At 41.9% G+C, this 16892-nt stretch overlaps 1 protein-coding gene across 3 annotated transcripts in view; it reads left to right on the top strand.

The window, feature by feature from the left end:
• Positions 1 to 10787, top strand: part of KCMF1 (potassium channel modulatory factor 1) — a 72441-nt gene extending 61654 nt beyond the window's left edge. For all 3 annotated transcript variants that reach the window (XM_037159680.2, XM_053664547.1, XM_053664546.1), the window contains 4 exons: positions 262 to 363; positions 2485 to 2659; positions 3623 to 3905; positions 8685 to 10787. In XM_037159680.2, coding sequence (XP_037015575.1) covers positions 262 to 363; positions 2485 to 2659; positions 3623 to 3905; positions 8685 to 8946 — 822 coding nt within the window. In that variant the 3' untranslated portion in view covers positions 8947 to 10787. The remainder of the gene's footprint in view (positions 1 to 261; positions 364 to 2484; positions 2660 to 3622; positions 3906 to 8684) is intronic.
• Positions 10788 to 16892: the final 6105 nt, after the last annotated feature.

The following is a 16892-nucleotide window of genomic DNA, read 5'->3' as shown; positions in this document are numbered from 1 at the left end:
GTCCTGAATAATGGTTGTTGTGTAGTTCAGTTGTAATTTTGTTGTGGCTGTGTGAGGAGGCGAGCGTGTTTGCCTCTGTCACCCTTAGCTTCCTTCCCCAGTGGCTGTGGTTCTTGTCTAGGCCTCCCCTGCCTTCACTGGGATCTGCTGCGTTTCTGCCTGGGAAATACTTGGTGGTAGCAGAGTTTACAGTGAAATATTCATCCAGAAAGATGCCTGATCAGTGTCCATTTATTAAATCTGCTTTCTTTTTCATTTCAGATTTGTCCTATATGTGCAGCATTACCTGGAGGTGATCCTAATCATGTCACGGATGACTTTGCAGCTCATCTTACACTTGAACACAGAGCCCCTAGAGATTTAATATCCTTTCCAGATGCAACAAAGGAAAAAGTTGTTTGTAACAATTGCCATTTTGATTCTTTTTAAGAACAGTACCCCCAAAGAGAAAAACTAACTTCTAATTTTATTTTATTTAGTTTATTTGCTGTTTTCCTAAAAGCGACTCAGTGTTGAGATACAATTTCTTACTTCTCTTTTCATATCCTATGGCTTATGAGTTGTGCTTATTAAGTAAAAGTTGACTTGCTCATCATTGTTAGTTTCATAAGATATTTTGATCAGATTATAAGTCTTCGGGAGAATGTTTTCATACAAAAGAGAAAACTGCTGATCCAAATTAAAGTCTAATTAATGGACTGTAAGGAGGGTTTATTTGCTTCCCCTCTCTGTTCTCTGTTGCCTTCTCCTATTACAGGTGAGCGGGTGGGCAGTGGTGCATTCGGGGCGCTCTTCCCTTTTGGAGTCTCCTCCAGGGAAAGCCATTTCCTGCCCAGTCTCTCTGAGTAGGATTGCATATGATCAGGTCCAGCTCTAATTTCCTTTTCCACTTTCATTTCTGCTTCCCTTTCCCAAGCCTGTATCTCGTGATAGTTCTTGGCGTGCTCCCAGTAATCTCCCAAAAGTTTGTTAGCCCACCACAGCAATTAAATTTGTAGGCGCCGTGCTTCTGCTTTCAGGTTAGGAATTGTTTTTCTAAAACTACCACTGATTAACGTAGGACTTTGTTCTTGTGTAAAGGTTTCAGTGTTATTGAATTTTGAAGCAATTCAAGTGCAAATCACGACTTTTTTCTTTGCCAGACTTTATTTTTAATTCTTTTGAATACCTCTTGGCAATCGTAGTTCATATGCGAGAGACACTGGAGTGGTTTTCCCGTCCTACGGCAGCCATCCCTTGATCGCAGCTCCTAATTTTCTAATTGGAAACACGGCCCTTTACAGTTGCAGGAAGAGAAGTGGACACCAGTGGACAGTAAAGATACAAACCCAGCCAAAGGTACTAGAGTGCCAGCCCGACCTGAGCCAGTACTCAGTAAGTAGAGGAAGCCATCTGTCTCTCTCCTAAGTCCAGGGACCCCAAAAGCAAAAGGAAGAAAGCAGTAGTTATTTTTTAAGAGCATAAGGAAATCCAAATGGGCCAAAAATACTTAAACCTTTGAGTCACTTTCCACTTCATATGAAAGAATCCTATAACAATACTCAGAAGGGCTGTGTTTGATCCATGCTTCACTCCATCTGCATGAAGAGGCTATGCAAATAATCTGAAACCAAGCCGTTATCTTGACTCCTCAACAAATTCATGAACCTCTAGTGAAATTGGTATCCATTCGGTAGACTGTCCCATGTCATCTATTCAATATCATTCCTGTGAGATTTTTATAAGAATCTCTAGTTACCAAGAGAAGATTAAGTTATGTAAAGTATCAAAATAGGAATAGGCACTTGTTACATTTTAGGCCCCAAACGAGTATTACCATGAAGTTCAAAATGTTGTCATAGCAGGTGTCCTGGAAGCATATGAATTTTTCAGGTACTTCAGCTGCTCTGTGGCAACTTTGACACGAGGGAGAGGCCTGTCTCTGAGCCTCCTGGGCACCAGAACCTTTTTTTTTTTTTTGTAGCAGCTGCGTTGAAAAAGAACTTAAACACGGTTTAAAACTAGTAACCCAGAGGGCTCTTATTCTTGAATTTAAATTATTCATAATATTCCTTTCTCTTTACAGACTTTAACTGAGATTTGGTCAGCTTATATATTAGCACACTCTCCGCAGGTATCAAAACTGATGCTTATTCTTTTTGGTTGCTTCGGTGTAAACGTGAGAAATTCAATACTGAGAGCATCATGGTAAGGGAATGTCTCACCTTGGGTATCTGACTGGGCCATGCCTTTCTCCTTGTCTAGCAGTGTTATTTTTGGTTATTTTAGCTGGAACCATGAGGAAATGTCTTTGAAAACACAATATACACACACTCTCACATTGCTTTAGCGTTAATAGCCCTTATACGTATAGTGGTGACATTTGTATTCTAAGTTAAATGTGCTATTTTAAAATGCTTATAATTTAGGAAATCTAGCAAGGGCTTAAGTGATTTTTTTTCTGTCTATAAAATACTTGGGGTCTTTCCTTAACTTTGGAGTTATGATGAATCGAGTGGCGTTCGACATGTACGTAGAATGTTTCACCCTGGCCGGGGATTAGGAGGTCCTCGTGCTCGTAGATCAAACATGCACTTTACTAGCAGTTCTACTGGTGGACTTTCTTCTTCTCAGAGTTCATATTCTCCAAGCAATAGGGAAGCCATGGATCCCATAGCTGGTAAGTCAGTTTCATGTTAATAAAGGAAATGGCTGGGGACAAGGCACCCTTTCATTTTTTTGGTGGAATTTGTGGTCCTAATCTCTCGTCACAATCCTACATTCTTTCCCAAAATTTTCATAGTTTTATAAGTGTGAAGTATTTTTAAACTAGACAGTCTGATGTAGTTCATGTTATTCTGGTGTTTCTTTAAGCACTTACAGGCGTAAGGTAGGTGAGACATGGCTCTGTGCTCTCTTAGTGGCCTGCAGTGAAACCCAGGAAATCATAAGAGATTGGAAGACCACCAAAATTTCATGGTTCAGCCTCCACAAACACACAGATAAGAAAACTAATTGACGAGACTAACAAATTAAGCTCTTCTCATACAAGAAAGTAAAGTAGGAATTTCTCTGTTCTTGGCCTGATTTGAGAGCTATATTATTGTGGAACATACTGAAAAGTGCATGTTTTTTCAGTAAGACTTGGGAAAGTCTTACTGGAAAAACATTTGAACGTGGGGTTTCTAGGAAGTCAGAGGGTTTAATGGACGGCCACCCGGGAAGGTGGCCACAGACACAGGGTTGAGGGTCAAAATAAAATATCAAAAATCACTAGGTAACGGAAAGTCGACTATGGCTGGTGAGCACACAGTAGAGTATACAGATACCAAATTATAATGTTATTAACTGGTGTTACCTAAGTAAACTTAATTTTTTTTAAAAAATTGCTGTAGCCTGAGACGGAGGCCTCCCGAGCACAGACAGGCCGTAACTCTGTGGGAGGCCTAGGACATACTCCCCGTGCATAATTCCTTCCTCCAGGAGGTATTCTAAAAAGCATTGCTCTGAGCTGAAACTACGTGTTGCCATGGGTACCTGCATGTCGGCCATCATTTTTAATGTTCTGGGGGGGAGTGATCTGCACCGTTTTGTATTCCACAGCATTTAAGTAGACTCTAATGGTCTTCATTTCCATTGGCAGAGCTTTTATCTCAGTTATCAGGAGTGAGACGTTCTGCAGGAGGACAGCTTAATTCTTCTGGCCCTTCCGCTTCTCAGTTACAACAACTGCAGATGCAGCTGCAGCTGGAACGGCAGCACGCCCAGGCAGCCCGGCAGCAACTGGAGACCGCACGCAACGCGAGCCGGCGCACTAACACGGGCAGCGTCACCACTACAGTCACGCAGTCCACAGCAACAACCAACACAGCAAGCACGGAGAGTAACCAGCAAACTGTCCAGAATTCCCAATTTCTTTTAACAAGGTGGGCCATTTATTAACATTACTTTCAGAAGCAATGTTGGTTAGCACTACACAGTTTGAAATACTCTTTTGTGCTTATGTATGTTAAACACTCTGCCTTTGACCAAACCTTTAAATCCCACGAGTCTCTAATCAAACTGCATATTCAATATTTCCCTGAGAACATGGAAAATAACTCTTATTTTAGATAAAGTACAAATGCTGGTGGTCTTGCTCTAACAGCATATCATCTAATAAGAATTTCTTTTCCCAGATTGCCCATAAAACTTAAATACCATATCATTATATATATATATGTATATGTGTATGCATATGTATATGTATATGGAATGTATTAAGTATATTTATTATCATAATATTTTCTCTGCCAGTTTTAGTCTTCTGCGAAATATTAAAAGGTACAAGAGAGGATTTCATAACGTGTTAGTTTTCTCCTGAGAATTTTACAAAGAAGCAGTATTTAAATTCTCATGGTTGGTGTACACAAAAATAACTACTAAGAGAAGGGTTTACCACAGTGTAAGAAATATTCAGTACACTCAGTAAGTGGCTCTACTGGATGGAGTAAAGCTCTTACTTGCTTCTGAAAACTACCATGAGCAACTGATTGTGTTCCTGTGCCAAAAACCTCACAAGCATTTTATGTGACTTTTAAGAATATAAAGGAGTTTAGAAAGAGCAATAATGAGTAGACTTTGGCTCAACATAGAATAAATCTGGTCTAATTTGGGCTTTTAATGGAATAGAGAGGAATATAAAGTAAAAACTGTGAAATGAAGAAGAAAATATAGTGTAATACGTCAGTTGTCTCAAATGCAATGCACTTGACACATATTAGAAAAAATACTATTTCTATGTATATTTCTTTTATTTCCTACTTTTAAATGTCTCTGGCACATTTATGGAGCTGTAAATAACATACTGTGCATGCAGACTGCATAGAGCCCCAGCTTTGCCACTTACGTGGTTGGGAGCTTGGGCAAGTCACTTACCTTCTCCAAACCTCAGTTTTATCATCAGTATCCTGTGAGTTTTGCCTCTGGGGAGAGAGAATTGAGGATGAAGTGAAATCCTCGTGTATGATCTGGCTCCGTATCGCCATAGAGTAAAGGCCCAATTAATGGGACCCGTTATTATTTGTTATGGATCTAATCAGGGAGTTTCAAATAGGGAATTTATCTTTGAATTATCTCTGCAAAAGTCAGTTACGATGCCCTGGCTGGTGTAGCTCAGTGGATTAAGCACAGGCCTGTGAACCAAAAGATCGCGGTTTGGTTCCCAGTCAGGGCACATGCCTGGGTTGCAGGCCAGTTCCCAGCAGGGGGCAGCTCCTGGCAGGGGACGCATGAGAAGCAACCATACATTGATATTTCCCTCTCTCCTTCCCTTCCCTTCTAAAAGATAGATAAATAAATAAATAAATAAATAAATAAATAAATAAATAAATAATTTTTTTTAATGTTCTACATACATATATTTTTTTAAAAAGTCAGTTACAGTGCCTGGGTATTACCAGAACATGTGTCAGATAGATTTGCCTGCTGCCATGTAACCTGACCTGTGGGGCCTGGCCAGCAGCAAGCATGTCACTTGCCAGATCTAGGTACCTCCCTCAAAGAGGAGTCCTACCCACGTGCATGTCCACTGAGAGCTCACTGACCCGTGGGTGGAACGCATGTCTTAACAGTGCTTATTAGAAAAGACATCTTCCACCCTGACCAGTGCAGCTCAGTTGATTGGGTGTTGTTCTGCAAACCAAAAGGTTGCGGGTTTGATTCTCTTCTGGGCTCGTGCCTGGGTTTGCAGGTTCAGTCCTGGCTGGGGCACGTATAGAAAGCAACCGATCGATGTTTCTCTCTTGCATCAATGTTTCTCTCCTTCTCTTTCTCTCTCCCTTCCCCTTTTTCTAAAATCAAAAGTAAAATTTTTAAAAAAATGTTGTTTAAGACATCCATCCCTAGCCCCATTATTTGTTGCGTCGTTTTGTTAGCCCCACACTGGTGGGCTCTATAGGCGAATTTTCTTTGTGCCATTTTCTACACTAGACATCCAGCTCGCAGGGTGTGGTGTGGGTGATTCTGACTGTGCCTTCTTGAAGGCCCCCTTCTGTCATCTGACACTTCACATTGCACACTGCCTTGCAGTTTGCAGGCCGTTTTCCACATCTTCCATGGTATCATTTGTTCCTGACTCATATGATTTACCTAAGGCAGTATTTCCCAAAAACTATCCCCTGTGTTTTATGTATTCTAAGGAATATATGTAGTTACTTACGTACATTTCTGTTTCCCCTGATGAATAATAAATTAGTTTGGGTAAAACTAAGTAACAAAAATAGTTTATTTACCATTGAATTTCTTAGAACTTCTGATAGCATATTAACATGCACTGTGAATGCTCACAGCAGGGAATGGCTGCAGTGTCCCCAAGGGGAACTCCCAGTCTCTGGTCACACAGCTGTTGTGTGATCTGTGTGCGGCTCGAGCCTGATCTTTGGTTTCTTTAGCCAGGGGCAGTTTCTGTTTGTGCAGCCCTGGAACCCATGGTGAGGACACAGTCTTTCGGGGATCATTGACCTTTTAGAAAGTGATTAAGTGCCTGTGTCAGGTTTCAGTCTCAGTAATGAAGTTAGCTAGTTTTGTTTACCCCGATCTGAAGATCCTTAGCCTTGCGGTTACCTCTAGATCCCAAATGAAGTTAACCTGGCCCTAGTCCACTACCAGATTCTATCTGCTTCTCAGACATGAGACATTTTGTCAGTCACTTCCAAAAATGGAAGGAGTGATATTGGAATTATATGCTCTCCAAAGGGTTGGAGCCTCAGCCTGTATGTTTCTAGTTTTCCTGCTTGCTATATAGAAAGTCCTCTCCATATCCTTTATTTTTCTATAGTAGCTTTGACTTTAGGGGTTTTTTCCCTTTTCTTTACTAGAGACCTTTTCTAAAGCTAAGGATGTGGAATATATTCCAGTTCTTAACAATTTTATAGTTTTTGATTGAAAATAAGTAGCCTATTAGTTTCCTATTCTATTAGATATTTTCTTAGGATATTCTTAATTTGGGTTGGGTTTTTTAAAATATTTTATTTATTTTTAGAGAGAGGGGAAGGGAGGGAGACAGAGAGGGAGAGAAACATCAATGTGTGGTTGCCTCTCATACACCCCCTACTGGGGACCTGGCCTGCAACCCAGGCATGCACCCCAACTGGGAACCAAACCGGCAGCCCTCTGCTTCACAGGCCTGTGCTCAATCCACTGAGCCACACCAGCCAGGGCAGGGTTTGTTTGTTTGTTTGTTTGTTTGTTTTTAAGGTTTTATTTATTTTTATAGAGAAGGGAAAGGAGGGAGAAGGAGAGGGAGAGAAACATCAGTGTGCAAGAGATACTTTGATCAATTGCTTCTTGCACGTCCCCAAGTGGGGACCTGGCCTGCAACCCAGGCATGTGCCCTGTCGAACCAGGGACCGTTAGGTTCATCACAGGCCGGCACTCAGTCCCCTGAGCCACACCAGCCAGTGTTCCTAGTTTGGTTTTAACCATTAATGTCATTAGTCATTTTCTTCCATTGTAGATTTAATAGCTTTTTATGTAATTACTTTCCACATCCTTTTGCTATCTTGAAGTTCTGAAATTTGGATCTTTTAATTTGTCTTCTGAGCTATAGATTTAGTCACTTTAGTGGTTTTGAACTTGGCAGCTATGAGATTTTGAGCAACTCCGCTTCAGTTTCCTCTTCCTGTAAAATGGTGATAATAACAGGACTTAACTCACAGGAGTTAAAAGAGATAATACAGAAAGCATTTAGAACAGAGTCTGGCCCATTGTAAGTGCCCTCCCTTGTTAAGTTTGGGAAGCCTCTGTGCCTTTCTCGCAGGAAAGACCGTGGAGAGCAGGTGCCAGCTGTAGAGAAGCATGGAGCAGCTCTATCTGTGGGCTCCAAGTGCATCTGGCTTCTCTGGGAGAAGCTCCTGTCCTGCACACCTGCTGGACCTCCCTCACTGTCTCCATCTTCTCCATGTTTTGTTCATTTTCCTGACTCCATTGCTCCGCTAGTCTTCCTGTCTGTCTTTGCCACTAAAAATGTAGAGGAAATAAAATCTGTACTGAAACTAAGCAGAGTTTTGCTTAAGTCATTTAAGAGGTTAGTAATAAGAATTCGGCTCTTAACATCTATCCTGTCTCCAAGCAGATGAGCATTCTGGGCTGTTAAACCTCAGGTCAGCCCTGCTTACCAAGTCCTCAGTAGGAGAAGTGTCCAGGGGACTGGGTACAGGGGTGGTTCTTGCCCTCACGGGCTTGTTCATTTCAGGAAGAACTATGTGGAAGTAATAGAGAAAAGTCAAACTTTAGGAATTCTTTTCAGTCAAATATTCTAGTCACTACAGATTTTGTCTTTATGACCAGGGTTGCCATGTTCCCCATTTTTACTACCCACTGATGAAATCCCAGTTAAGGAAGTCACTTCTTCCCCAGGCATCTAATCTGTTAGAAATTTTGTTTTCCTCAGAAGAATTCTCACCATGTGTTCTCTGAAAGGAACATGAGAAGTCTAAAGGTATTTGTCTCCTTGAAGCTAATTAAAGCCCAATTGCACCTCAGGGTAACAGTGTCACTACAAGTGTGGGATGAATCTCAAAGAAAACTCAGGTGGTAAATTAGAGCAGGGTGTTCTGGGGTGTCTCAGGTTCTGAGCGTCACACCTGCAGGGCATCGCAGAAATTTTACGTGCCATTGTCCATTGACTTTTGTCCAATAAGGTCTTTTCTCTTTAACTTACACAGGTTGAACGACCCTAAAATGTCCGAAACGGAGCGCCAGTCCATGGAAAGCGAGCGTGCAGACCGCAGCCTGTTTGTGCAGGAGCTCCTTCTGTCCACTCTGGTGCGCGAGGAGAGCTCCTCCTCGGACGAGGATGAACGGGGGGAGATGGCCGATTTTGGTGCTATGGGCTGTGTAGATATTATGCCTTTAGATGTTGCTTTAGAAAACCTAAATTTAAGAGAGAGTAATAAAGGAAATGAGCCTCCACCACCTCCTCTTTGATGACATCCCAATTCGCAGACAATGTCCTCTGTGCTGTATTTGCCAATGAAAGTGGACAACAACTATCTTGGGTTTGTTTGGTGATTGTAATTTCAGGTCTGTCAATCTTGTTACATTGTGTACATTCAAAAGGAAGAGAGAAAATATATATGATAATCATTTCCACATAACTAATTTTTACTTCTAGCAGGTAAATGTAGGTAGCAGTGCAGGGGTAACCTCTGCTTCCTGTACCTTGACATGCAAAAGGCTCTCCTAATACTCCACGTTCCAACTGAAGAGGAAAATTGAAATCTCTAATGAAGCTGCTGTGTGTATTTATGAATATTAATGAATAAAAACTGCTTGGATGGTTTACCTTAACTACTGCATGAGGTTTTTTGCAGCGTGCATGAGTTTTAGTGACCTTGTTATTTAAAAAATTGAATACAAGGAGTAAAACTTAAACAAAAATAAAAGCCCAAAGCTTTCCCAAACATTATTCAATGGTTACGCGGCAAAAGAGTTACCTGATGAAGTAGCTTTTGAATAATGTCTGCCTGAATCACCTTTCTTTGTGTGCCTCCTACGCATAAAGCCGGCTCTGCAGTGGAATCTGAGGGTTGTAGCAGGTGTCGCGCTCCGCCCTGTGTGACTGTCCTGTCGCCCTGTTAATTATCTTACCCACGTGGAGCTCAGCCTGTCTCGTTAATTCATCTATAGAAGACACGCCAGTAAAGCTACTGTCGGAATCTGCTGCAGGGCGCTTGTGCGCCCTGGAAACAAATCCTGTTCGTAGTTGTTTTGAGTTTTTACTTTTTGTGGTTGTTTAAAATTTTTTCAATTGTTAAATGTCTTATTTGGGTGTAGATGAATTTCATTTATTCACTGTTCAACAAAATTAACCTGAATTATGTTGTCTTTGTTCTTGAAAATCTGACATTCTCAATCATATTTTGTGTTATTTATGTATGTGCTTCATGGTTTGCCGAGACCGATCAGTATCAGGGGAGCTTTGAGGGTTTGCCTTCCCAGATCTCGTCGCTACATTACAACCAAATTCTTAATGCTAACTTCAGCACCTTTTATTTATTGGGTCTTCTCTGGCATACAAAGTAAAGCCTTTTAATTGAATCATGCCACCTATATGCCTATATTATTAATCCTATGTGTAAAAAAGAAATGTACAGCTTTTTGGGTTTGTTTTGGGATTTAGATGGGCCGGGATATTTTTTTATTTTCTGTTGCAGTTTTTGTGCGTAGACTTTCACAATAGCTCCAAGGCAGGGACAGTGTATTTGGGGTTCGGGGGGCAGTTTTTGGAATGTAAATTTAGGACTTTTAAAAAAAGGTGCGCACAGCTTCTGATAAATTTATAACTAGACTTAATCTAATCATGTCTCGTTCCAGTTCTCAGTTCTCTGAGCCCTTTTCTCAGTCTCCTCTCCCTCAGCCCTTTTCTTTCTTGTGTGCGTTTCTCCGTTTCTGCAACGTGACAAGCATACAGACGTGAGCACCCTCCGGTGTTCTTCCGAGAACTGTGAAGTCCATGTTCATCCAAATGTAACCAAAAAGGAACTCACCCACGTGTCTAAAAAACTGTTGCTTCTCTTCTGCAACTTCAGACTCCAACAGTTTCCAACCAGAATAGCTTTGTTTTCTTTAATTTCTGTGACAGAAAATGTTTCAAGGAGAATTTTACAGCAGGTTTCTAGTGCTACTAGAGGTCAAGTCCAGGAGTGATTTCTTTTTCTCAATTGGTTGTTGAAACGTTTCAAAAACCAGTTTTCAAGCTGTGGTCTTTTCAAACACATCTTCTGCACATAAGTCACACATTTCAATAAAGCATTTTCAAGACTGTTGACCACTTGAATTTCTTTGCTGTTGATGAATTAGCCTAACCATTACTCAGAGATTTTATATCTCTAATACGTTTTTGTTTTCGTTTTTTCATGTTAAACTTAGAGATCCTGATTTTGTGTGAATGCACTACTTTGGATGTGAGAAATAGAAATTGCCAATTATATGCTTTCCCTTTTCTGCACAAATAATGGGAATATGTAAGGTCCTTTTTTTTTTAATGTGGTTTGAGGAAACTGTAAGTTCGTTTAGGGCCGTTTAGGGGGATGAATTTAACACTTCAGAAGACTTCAAGTTTCGTAAGCTTCCATCTCATGTCGAATACTGTTGTTATTTTCTACCAGCTCTTTTACAGATACCTCACCTCGTCCTGTATGTGATCAGTAATGATGTATTATCTTAGGACAGAAAGACACAGACTATCAATATAAAAAGTATATTTTAAGTCCTTCAAATTCTCGTGTCCTTTTTGTTTAGTTTCTGAATTAACCTATTTTTGGAATTACGTAAAATCATTGCAGAGACTTTGATGTAGAGGAGACAAAATCAATATACCATTTATTATTTTGGCTACACCTTCAAATTTCTGTGTACCAGAGTCTGGGCTTTGAGAGGTTTTGTTTTGTTTGAGTGTCTAGGGTATAATAAGTTTGTAAGTGTTCTACGGTGCTTGTCTTTACTTTCTGTTTGTTAATAATTTCAATCTTTCTGTTCAAAGTGTTCTGGAAGAGTTTAATGTCATGACTCAGAGAATCCACAGGGAAAAAATTATAGTAAAGAGGGAGACCTGCAGAGAATGTGTATTTCTGTGTATGTGATTTATGGAGCAGACCGTGCTGTGTGTTCAAGAATTCCAGAGTGGTTCCCACCAGACTTGCTGTGTGTAGGGTCCGTGAGCATCACACTCCCAGATGTTTAGTCACGGAGAACAATGGAATTTGCGATTCAACCAAAATAGTGGAAGCTACCCGACAGCTTCCTCATGTTGTCATTCATTTAGTTTCCTAAAGTATTTGAACTCTGAACAGATAGATGTTTCTATACTTTTATGGAAATAGTCATAAGATAAATTTTCTGTTATTGGCTACAGTGAAATATTTGGATTTCGTTTGTATCGTTTTTCACCCACAGAATTGGAGTCTAGTTTATTCTTGTTGATAATTAGACTCAGGTAGTTTAAGAGAAAGCCTATTTCCCTCCGGCCCCCAAGGAATTGTGTTTTATGATAGCAGATTACATTAGTAGAATAACAGAAGCAACACAAAAATCTACCCCATTCCCCTCACTGTCCCCTCAGACCCACAGGTTTCCTCTCCGCATTTGCATTTTCCAGTAGTGCACAGCGGTTACTGTCCTGAGCCATAGACCACGAGTAAACACAGCAGGAAAAGGCCCTGGCTGGTGTGGCTCAGTGGATTGAGCGCCAGCCTGTGAACCAAAGGATCTCAATTTGATTCCCAGTCAGGGTACATGCCTGGGTTGCAGGCCAGTTCCCAGCAGGGGCCACACGAGAGGCAACCATACATCGATAATTCTCTCCCTCTCTCCTTTCCTTCCCCTCTAAAGATAAATAAATAAAATCTTTTTTTTAAATGATCGATCCTTTAAAAAAAAAAAAAAACAGGAAAATGGCCTGGCAGCTCTCATGGCCCCTCAAAGCAAGTATTGCACTTCCCTGTGTACTTGACTCCATGGCTGTTAGGGTCCAGGCACACAGCAGTTCATACCTCTGAAAAGGTCAGTGGGGAAGGGAGGTGATAAAGAGGAAAGATAGCCCTGGCTGGTGTAGCTCAGTGGATTGAGCACAGGCCTGTTAAGTAAAGGGTCGCTGGTTCAATTCCCAGTCAGGGCACATGCCTGGGTTGCAGGCCAGGTCCCCATAGGGGACACATGAGAGGCAACCGCACGTTGATGTTTCTCTCCCACTCTTTCTCCTTCCCTTCCCCTCTCTCTAAAAATAAATAATATATATATATATATATATTTTTTTTTTTTTTAAAGGAAAGATAGTGGAAGGAGGTGGTTGGGGAAGAGGGGTCTTCTGAACAGGATCCCGGCCACTGAAAAGCGCTCAGTAAAAAGTCTGTCACGGGTCTAATCGGGGAGTTCAGCCCTGCCTGTGAATTGGGAGTGTGTAGAAACTACCCACATGGATCAGTGGGTGCCGCTAAAAGCTCTAATGAACACAGTTTTGTAAGGGAAAGCCCCAAAGCTGAAGCTATTCTGTTTGTAAATTACTAGCATGTACAGTTTTGGAGGCACATGAAAATTTATTTCATTATGAAAACAAGGTTTAAAATCTTCCTAGAATTCTATGCTGAAGTTGACATTAACGCGGGCACAAAGGGCATGTTTTTCTGTGCTCTTTCTCCCGCTCCCCTAGTCACCATAAGCCCAGAACAATTCTCTCCCAGGATGAAACTGTAGCCGTCTCTCTTGTCTCTCGGTTGGAGAGAAGTCGGAGCTGGAATGTGAGATGGAGCAAGAATCTGCAGGTTTTCTGGTCATTTGTGACAATGTTGTGACGTTCTGTGGCTTTAAACATAGCCTTATCTGAACAATTTCTTAACTATTACAAAGCCAAATTTGACTAACTTTTTCAGAATGGAGTAAAAATGTATCCCTTGTGCCTATCAATTTCAACCATGCTTAAGCAATGCTTTGCCTTTGTTTCTGGTTAGTACTTGTTAACTTTCAGTTCTGCTGTTGTTTCCTGCCCATCTCTGTCAAAACGTTCTACAAATAAACATACAAGCTTAGGGAATTCCTTACTTAAGGAACCCTGCTGCAAGCAGTCGCCTGTAGATGTTGCCACTTGCTTAGCAGATTCCAGTTTGAAAGATTATTCTTTTCTCAGAGAAGCTGGCCCAGAACCTGAAATCCACGTGGCTCTGTACTCAGTTGCTGTCAGGTTCCTCAGATTACAAAGGTGTTTCCCTCCAGTCCTCTGGTTTTATAAAGTCAGTTGAATTTTTAGCAGATGGTTTTCCAAAGTGGTTAAAAAGATGGTTTTGCATCCCCAATAACTTCCCTTGGTGCCCAAATTGTGCAGACACTGATGAATGCACAGATGATTTGGGAACCTGTGTGGGCCATGTGTGCAAATCCTGAGCTGCTCTCCGGAGACCTGCACCCACAGTTTTTTCTCCCCTATTCTGAGAAGTCTGCACTAACCCTTCACTGACCAGCAGGAGACTACACATTGTTTCCTTTGCAGACTGGATGTGACCTGTGGTTCGTTGGCTCCTACACAAACCACTCTCACCCCTGATCTGCTGTTCTTTTTGAGCTTAGTAGGTTCAGAGCTTTGGGCTAAGCTTAAGCATCATTTATAGCTTGCAGCTTTTACAAACATTTTCCCATCTCCCACCCATGTCCCAAGAGAATTCTTCAGAAACTATGTCTTAAAAGCCTTTCTCCCTCATCCATTTGGGAGTGTTTTCAAAGGTCACCAAGCCTGTTGCATTTGGTAGAGAAATCTGGTGACGTCTGATCCAGTGAGTGAGCTACTCCTTGAAATATCACTACCAGATTTGTGTGTGTTTAGGATTTGACTTTACACGTAGAACATCAGCCCACACAGTTAATAACAAAGCTGGCATGACAACAGTCCATACATCCCATTCTGTAAGCTCAAGTCCCTGCTCTCTCCTTTTAGATGTCCTGACTACACCCTATATAAAAGGTCGACCTGAGGTCAAAGTACAATATTCCTAAATTAAAATTTTGTAAAACTGTTAGATTGGCAAGTGGACCAGGCCAACTAGGAAGCAGGCACCAGCCACTACCTGGAGGATGACGATTTCACAGACTCTTCCACCCTAAGCACATAAACTATCCTGGCCAGGCTTGAATACTTTTAGTTTTGTCTGGGAGCTGCTCATGACAATGAACAAGGCATTAGTTTCACCAACAACCCATTTTTTGATATGCAGCATGCCAATTAAAGTCCGCAGTTGCCAGAGAGCTCGTCAGAGCTGCGCCTGGAGCGGAGCCCAGTCGGAGAGCAGCCACCTCGTTAGCAGACCACTGCTAGAATGAGGGCTTACCTGGGGAAAGATTGCGCCGGCGATGCCATGGTATTTTTTAATCAATTACCGACATTGCAACAAGCTCCCCAACTAATTCAGTGAACCGTTGTATGGATTATCTTTTATAACGTCATCCTTGGCCAACCAGCTTCTGTTTTTTATTTGACTGTATTTTTGGTTACATACAGAAACAGGCTTTGTGTTACATCACTTTGCATTGCACCAGTGTGGATATCCTGGAGTTCAATGGCTGTGTTGTATCCTAAGATATAAGTGATGCTCAGAAGACTTGGACCTCTGTGGTACCTGTGTCTTAGCTAATCTACAGGGGATTTCTATAGTTTTAAATGCCCCCACAAATACCTTGTTTTCTTCTGTCTGCGTGCATGTTTCATTAACGCTTTCCAGCAACACCTAAAGCTTTAGCTTTATTTGCCTATGGAATTTTCAGGACCCACCCAGGTTACCCTAAGACCCAGGCTGATGGCATTTGGGATGTGGAGTCTGAAAAGTGAAGGTGTGGCTTCTTCCCTCGGTCCAGAAAAGGACTTTAGAATACTTCTACTTAAGCTTCACAGGACAAGTGAGACTAGAAAGAAGGACCGGGAAGAATCTTCCAGAACTGCATCGGGATGAGCGTGCTCCACCCAGGAAGGACCAGTGTCGGAACCAGACTTGCTCCTTAGCGATTTCATTTCCTCGTCAGAGTCTCTGTTGGCTTCTTGGTTGTCGTTGGGTTTTTTCTCTTTCAGCAGTCAGCTGTCTTCAGTGAATGACAGAGTTCAAAGAGATTGGTGAAAAGCACAATTTTTGGCATCCTGAACAGCAGCCTTTCACTTTAGCCTGAGGCTGTAGGGGTTGAGGCGATGAAGCGGAGGCTCTGAAGGAAGGTGCAGTGTATCTTTTAAGAACACCTTTAGCATATTTCAAGGAGTCTTAATTATTTGTAGTGCTTTTCCCCAAGTGGTCACCATTGTATGGTTACAGAGCACAAACAGGTCCATCTGATGAAACCAAAACCCACCGCGCAGACCCTCAGGAGCCCGTCCGGGGGTGCTGGAGGCCGATGTTCTTTTCACAGCGCTCAATTTCTAATTGCCTTCAGTGCAGCCAAGGGCGGACCAAGGTTTCTTAAAGGGTGCAACAAATACTGCCTTTCACCTCTTACGGTGTTATAAAGTAGACATTGTTATGTGGCATTCCAAGTACAATTCAGGGCAGTATTTAGCAAAGTGTTTGGAAAATGCTCAGCTTTTAGATGCTTGTAAATTCTGTAACCAGCCATAATTGATGGGCATCAGGAGAAAGAATGGAAAGAGAGGTTGTTGGAAAGATTGCAGTGAATGATAAAAATGGATATGGATTTTCATATTAGAAATTAGGGTTCAGCTCATCATCTTGAGGTCCCCTCTCCCACTTCAAAAGTGCCCAAATCATCCTGGTTGGGTAGCTCAGTTGGTTAGAGCATCATCCCGATACACCAAGGTTGTGGGTTTGATCCCTGGTCAGGGCACATACAAGAAACAACCAATAAATAAGTGCAAGAACAAGTGAGTCTGTCTCCCCCGCTCCCTGTCTCCCTCTCTGTCTCTCAGCGCTCAAGTCATGCCTGGACTAGGGGGCAGGTACTGGGCAATAACTGGTCAGTCAGATCTGGACAGGAGTGTGACGTTTGCGGAATCCCCCGGATTACTGACATTGCTGGCCCCGAGGGAGAGATAAAGGAGGTGATGCTATTCCTTGATCAAAGGATAGAATTTAAAATTCATGATGAGAATAAAGAGATGCACGTTTTTTGTATAAAGGGTGGTAGATGAGGCTCAAAGTCAAGTGGAGTTAAAGGTGAAGTTTAGGAAAAACCTGGGGAGTAGACACCTGGAGTTAAAGCTTAGAGTTGGAAACGCCCAGTTGTCCTCTGAATGCAGTTCCCACAGAAATGCTGGCGACAAGTGCACACCCAGCCAGAACGGGGCGGGGTGGGGGTGGGGGGGAGCTGAAGTGCAGCAGTTACCACTCACTAGCTATGTGATCTTGGTCAAGTTAATTAACCTTAATTCGTGTTTCACTATTAAATTA

Source organism: Artibeus jamaicensis, unplaced genomic scaffold (assembly GCF_021234435.1).
Source record: "Artibeus jamaicensis isolate MK-2021 breed Jamaican fruit bat unplaced genomic scaffold, CSHL_Jam_final contig_384, whole genome shotgun sequence".
Classification (NCBI taxonomy): domain Eukaryota; kingdom Metazoa; phylum Chordata; class Mammalia; order Chiroptera; family Phyllostomidae; genus Artibeus; species Artibeus jamaicensis.
This window is presented reverse-complemented; position numbering and strand designations above follow the sequence as displayed.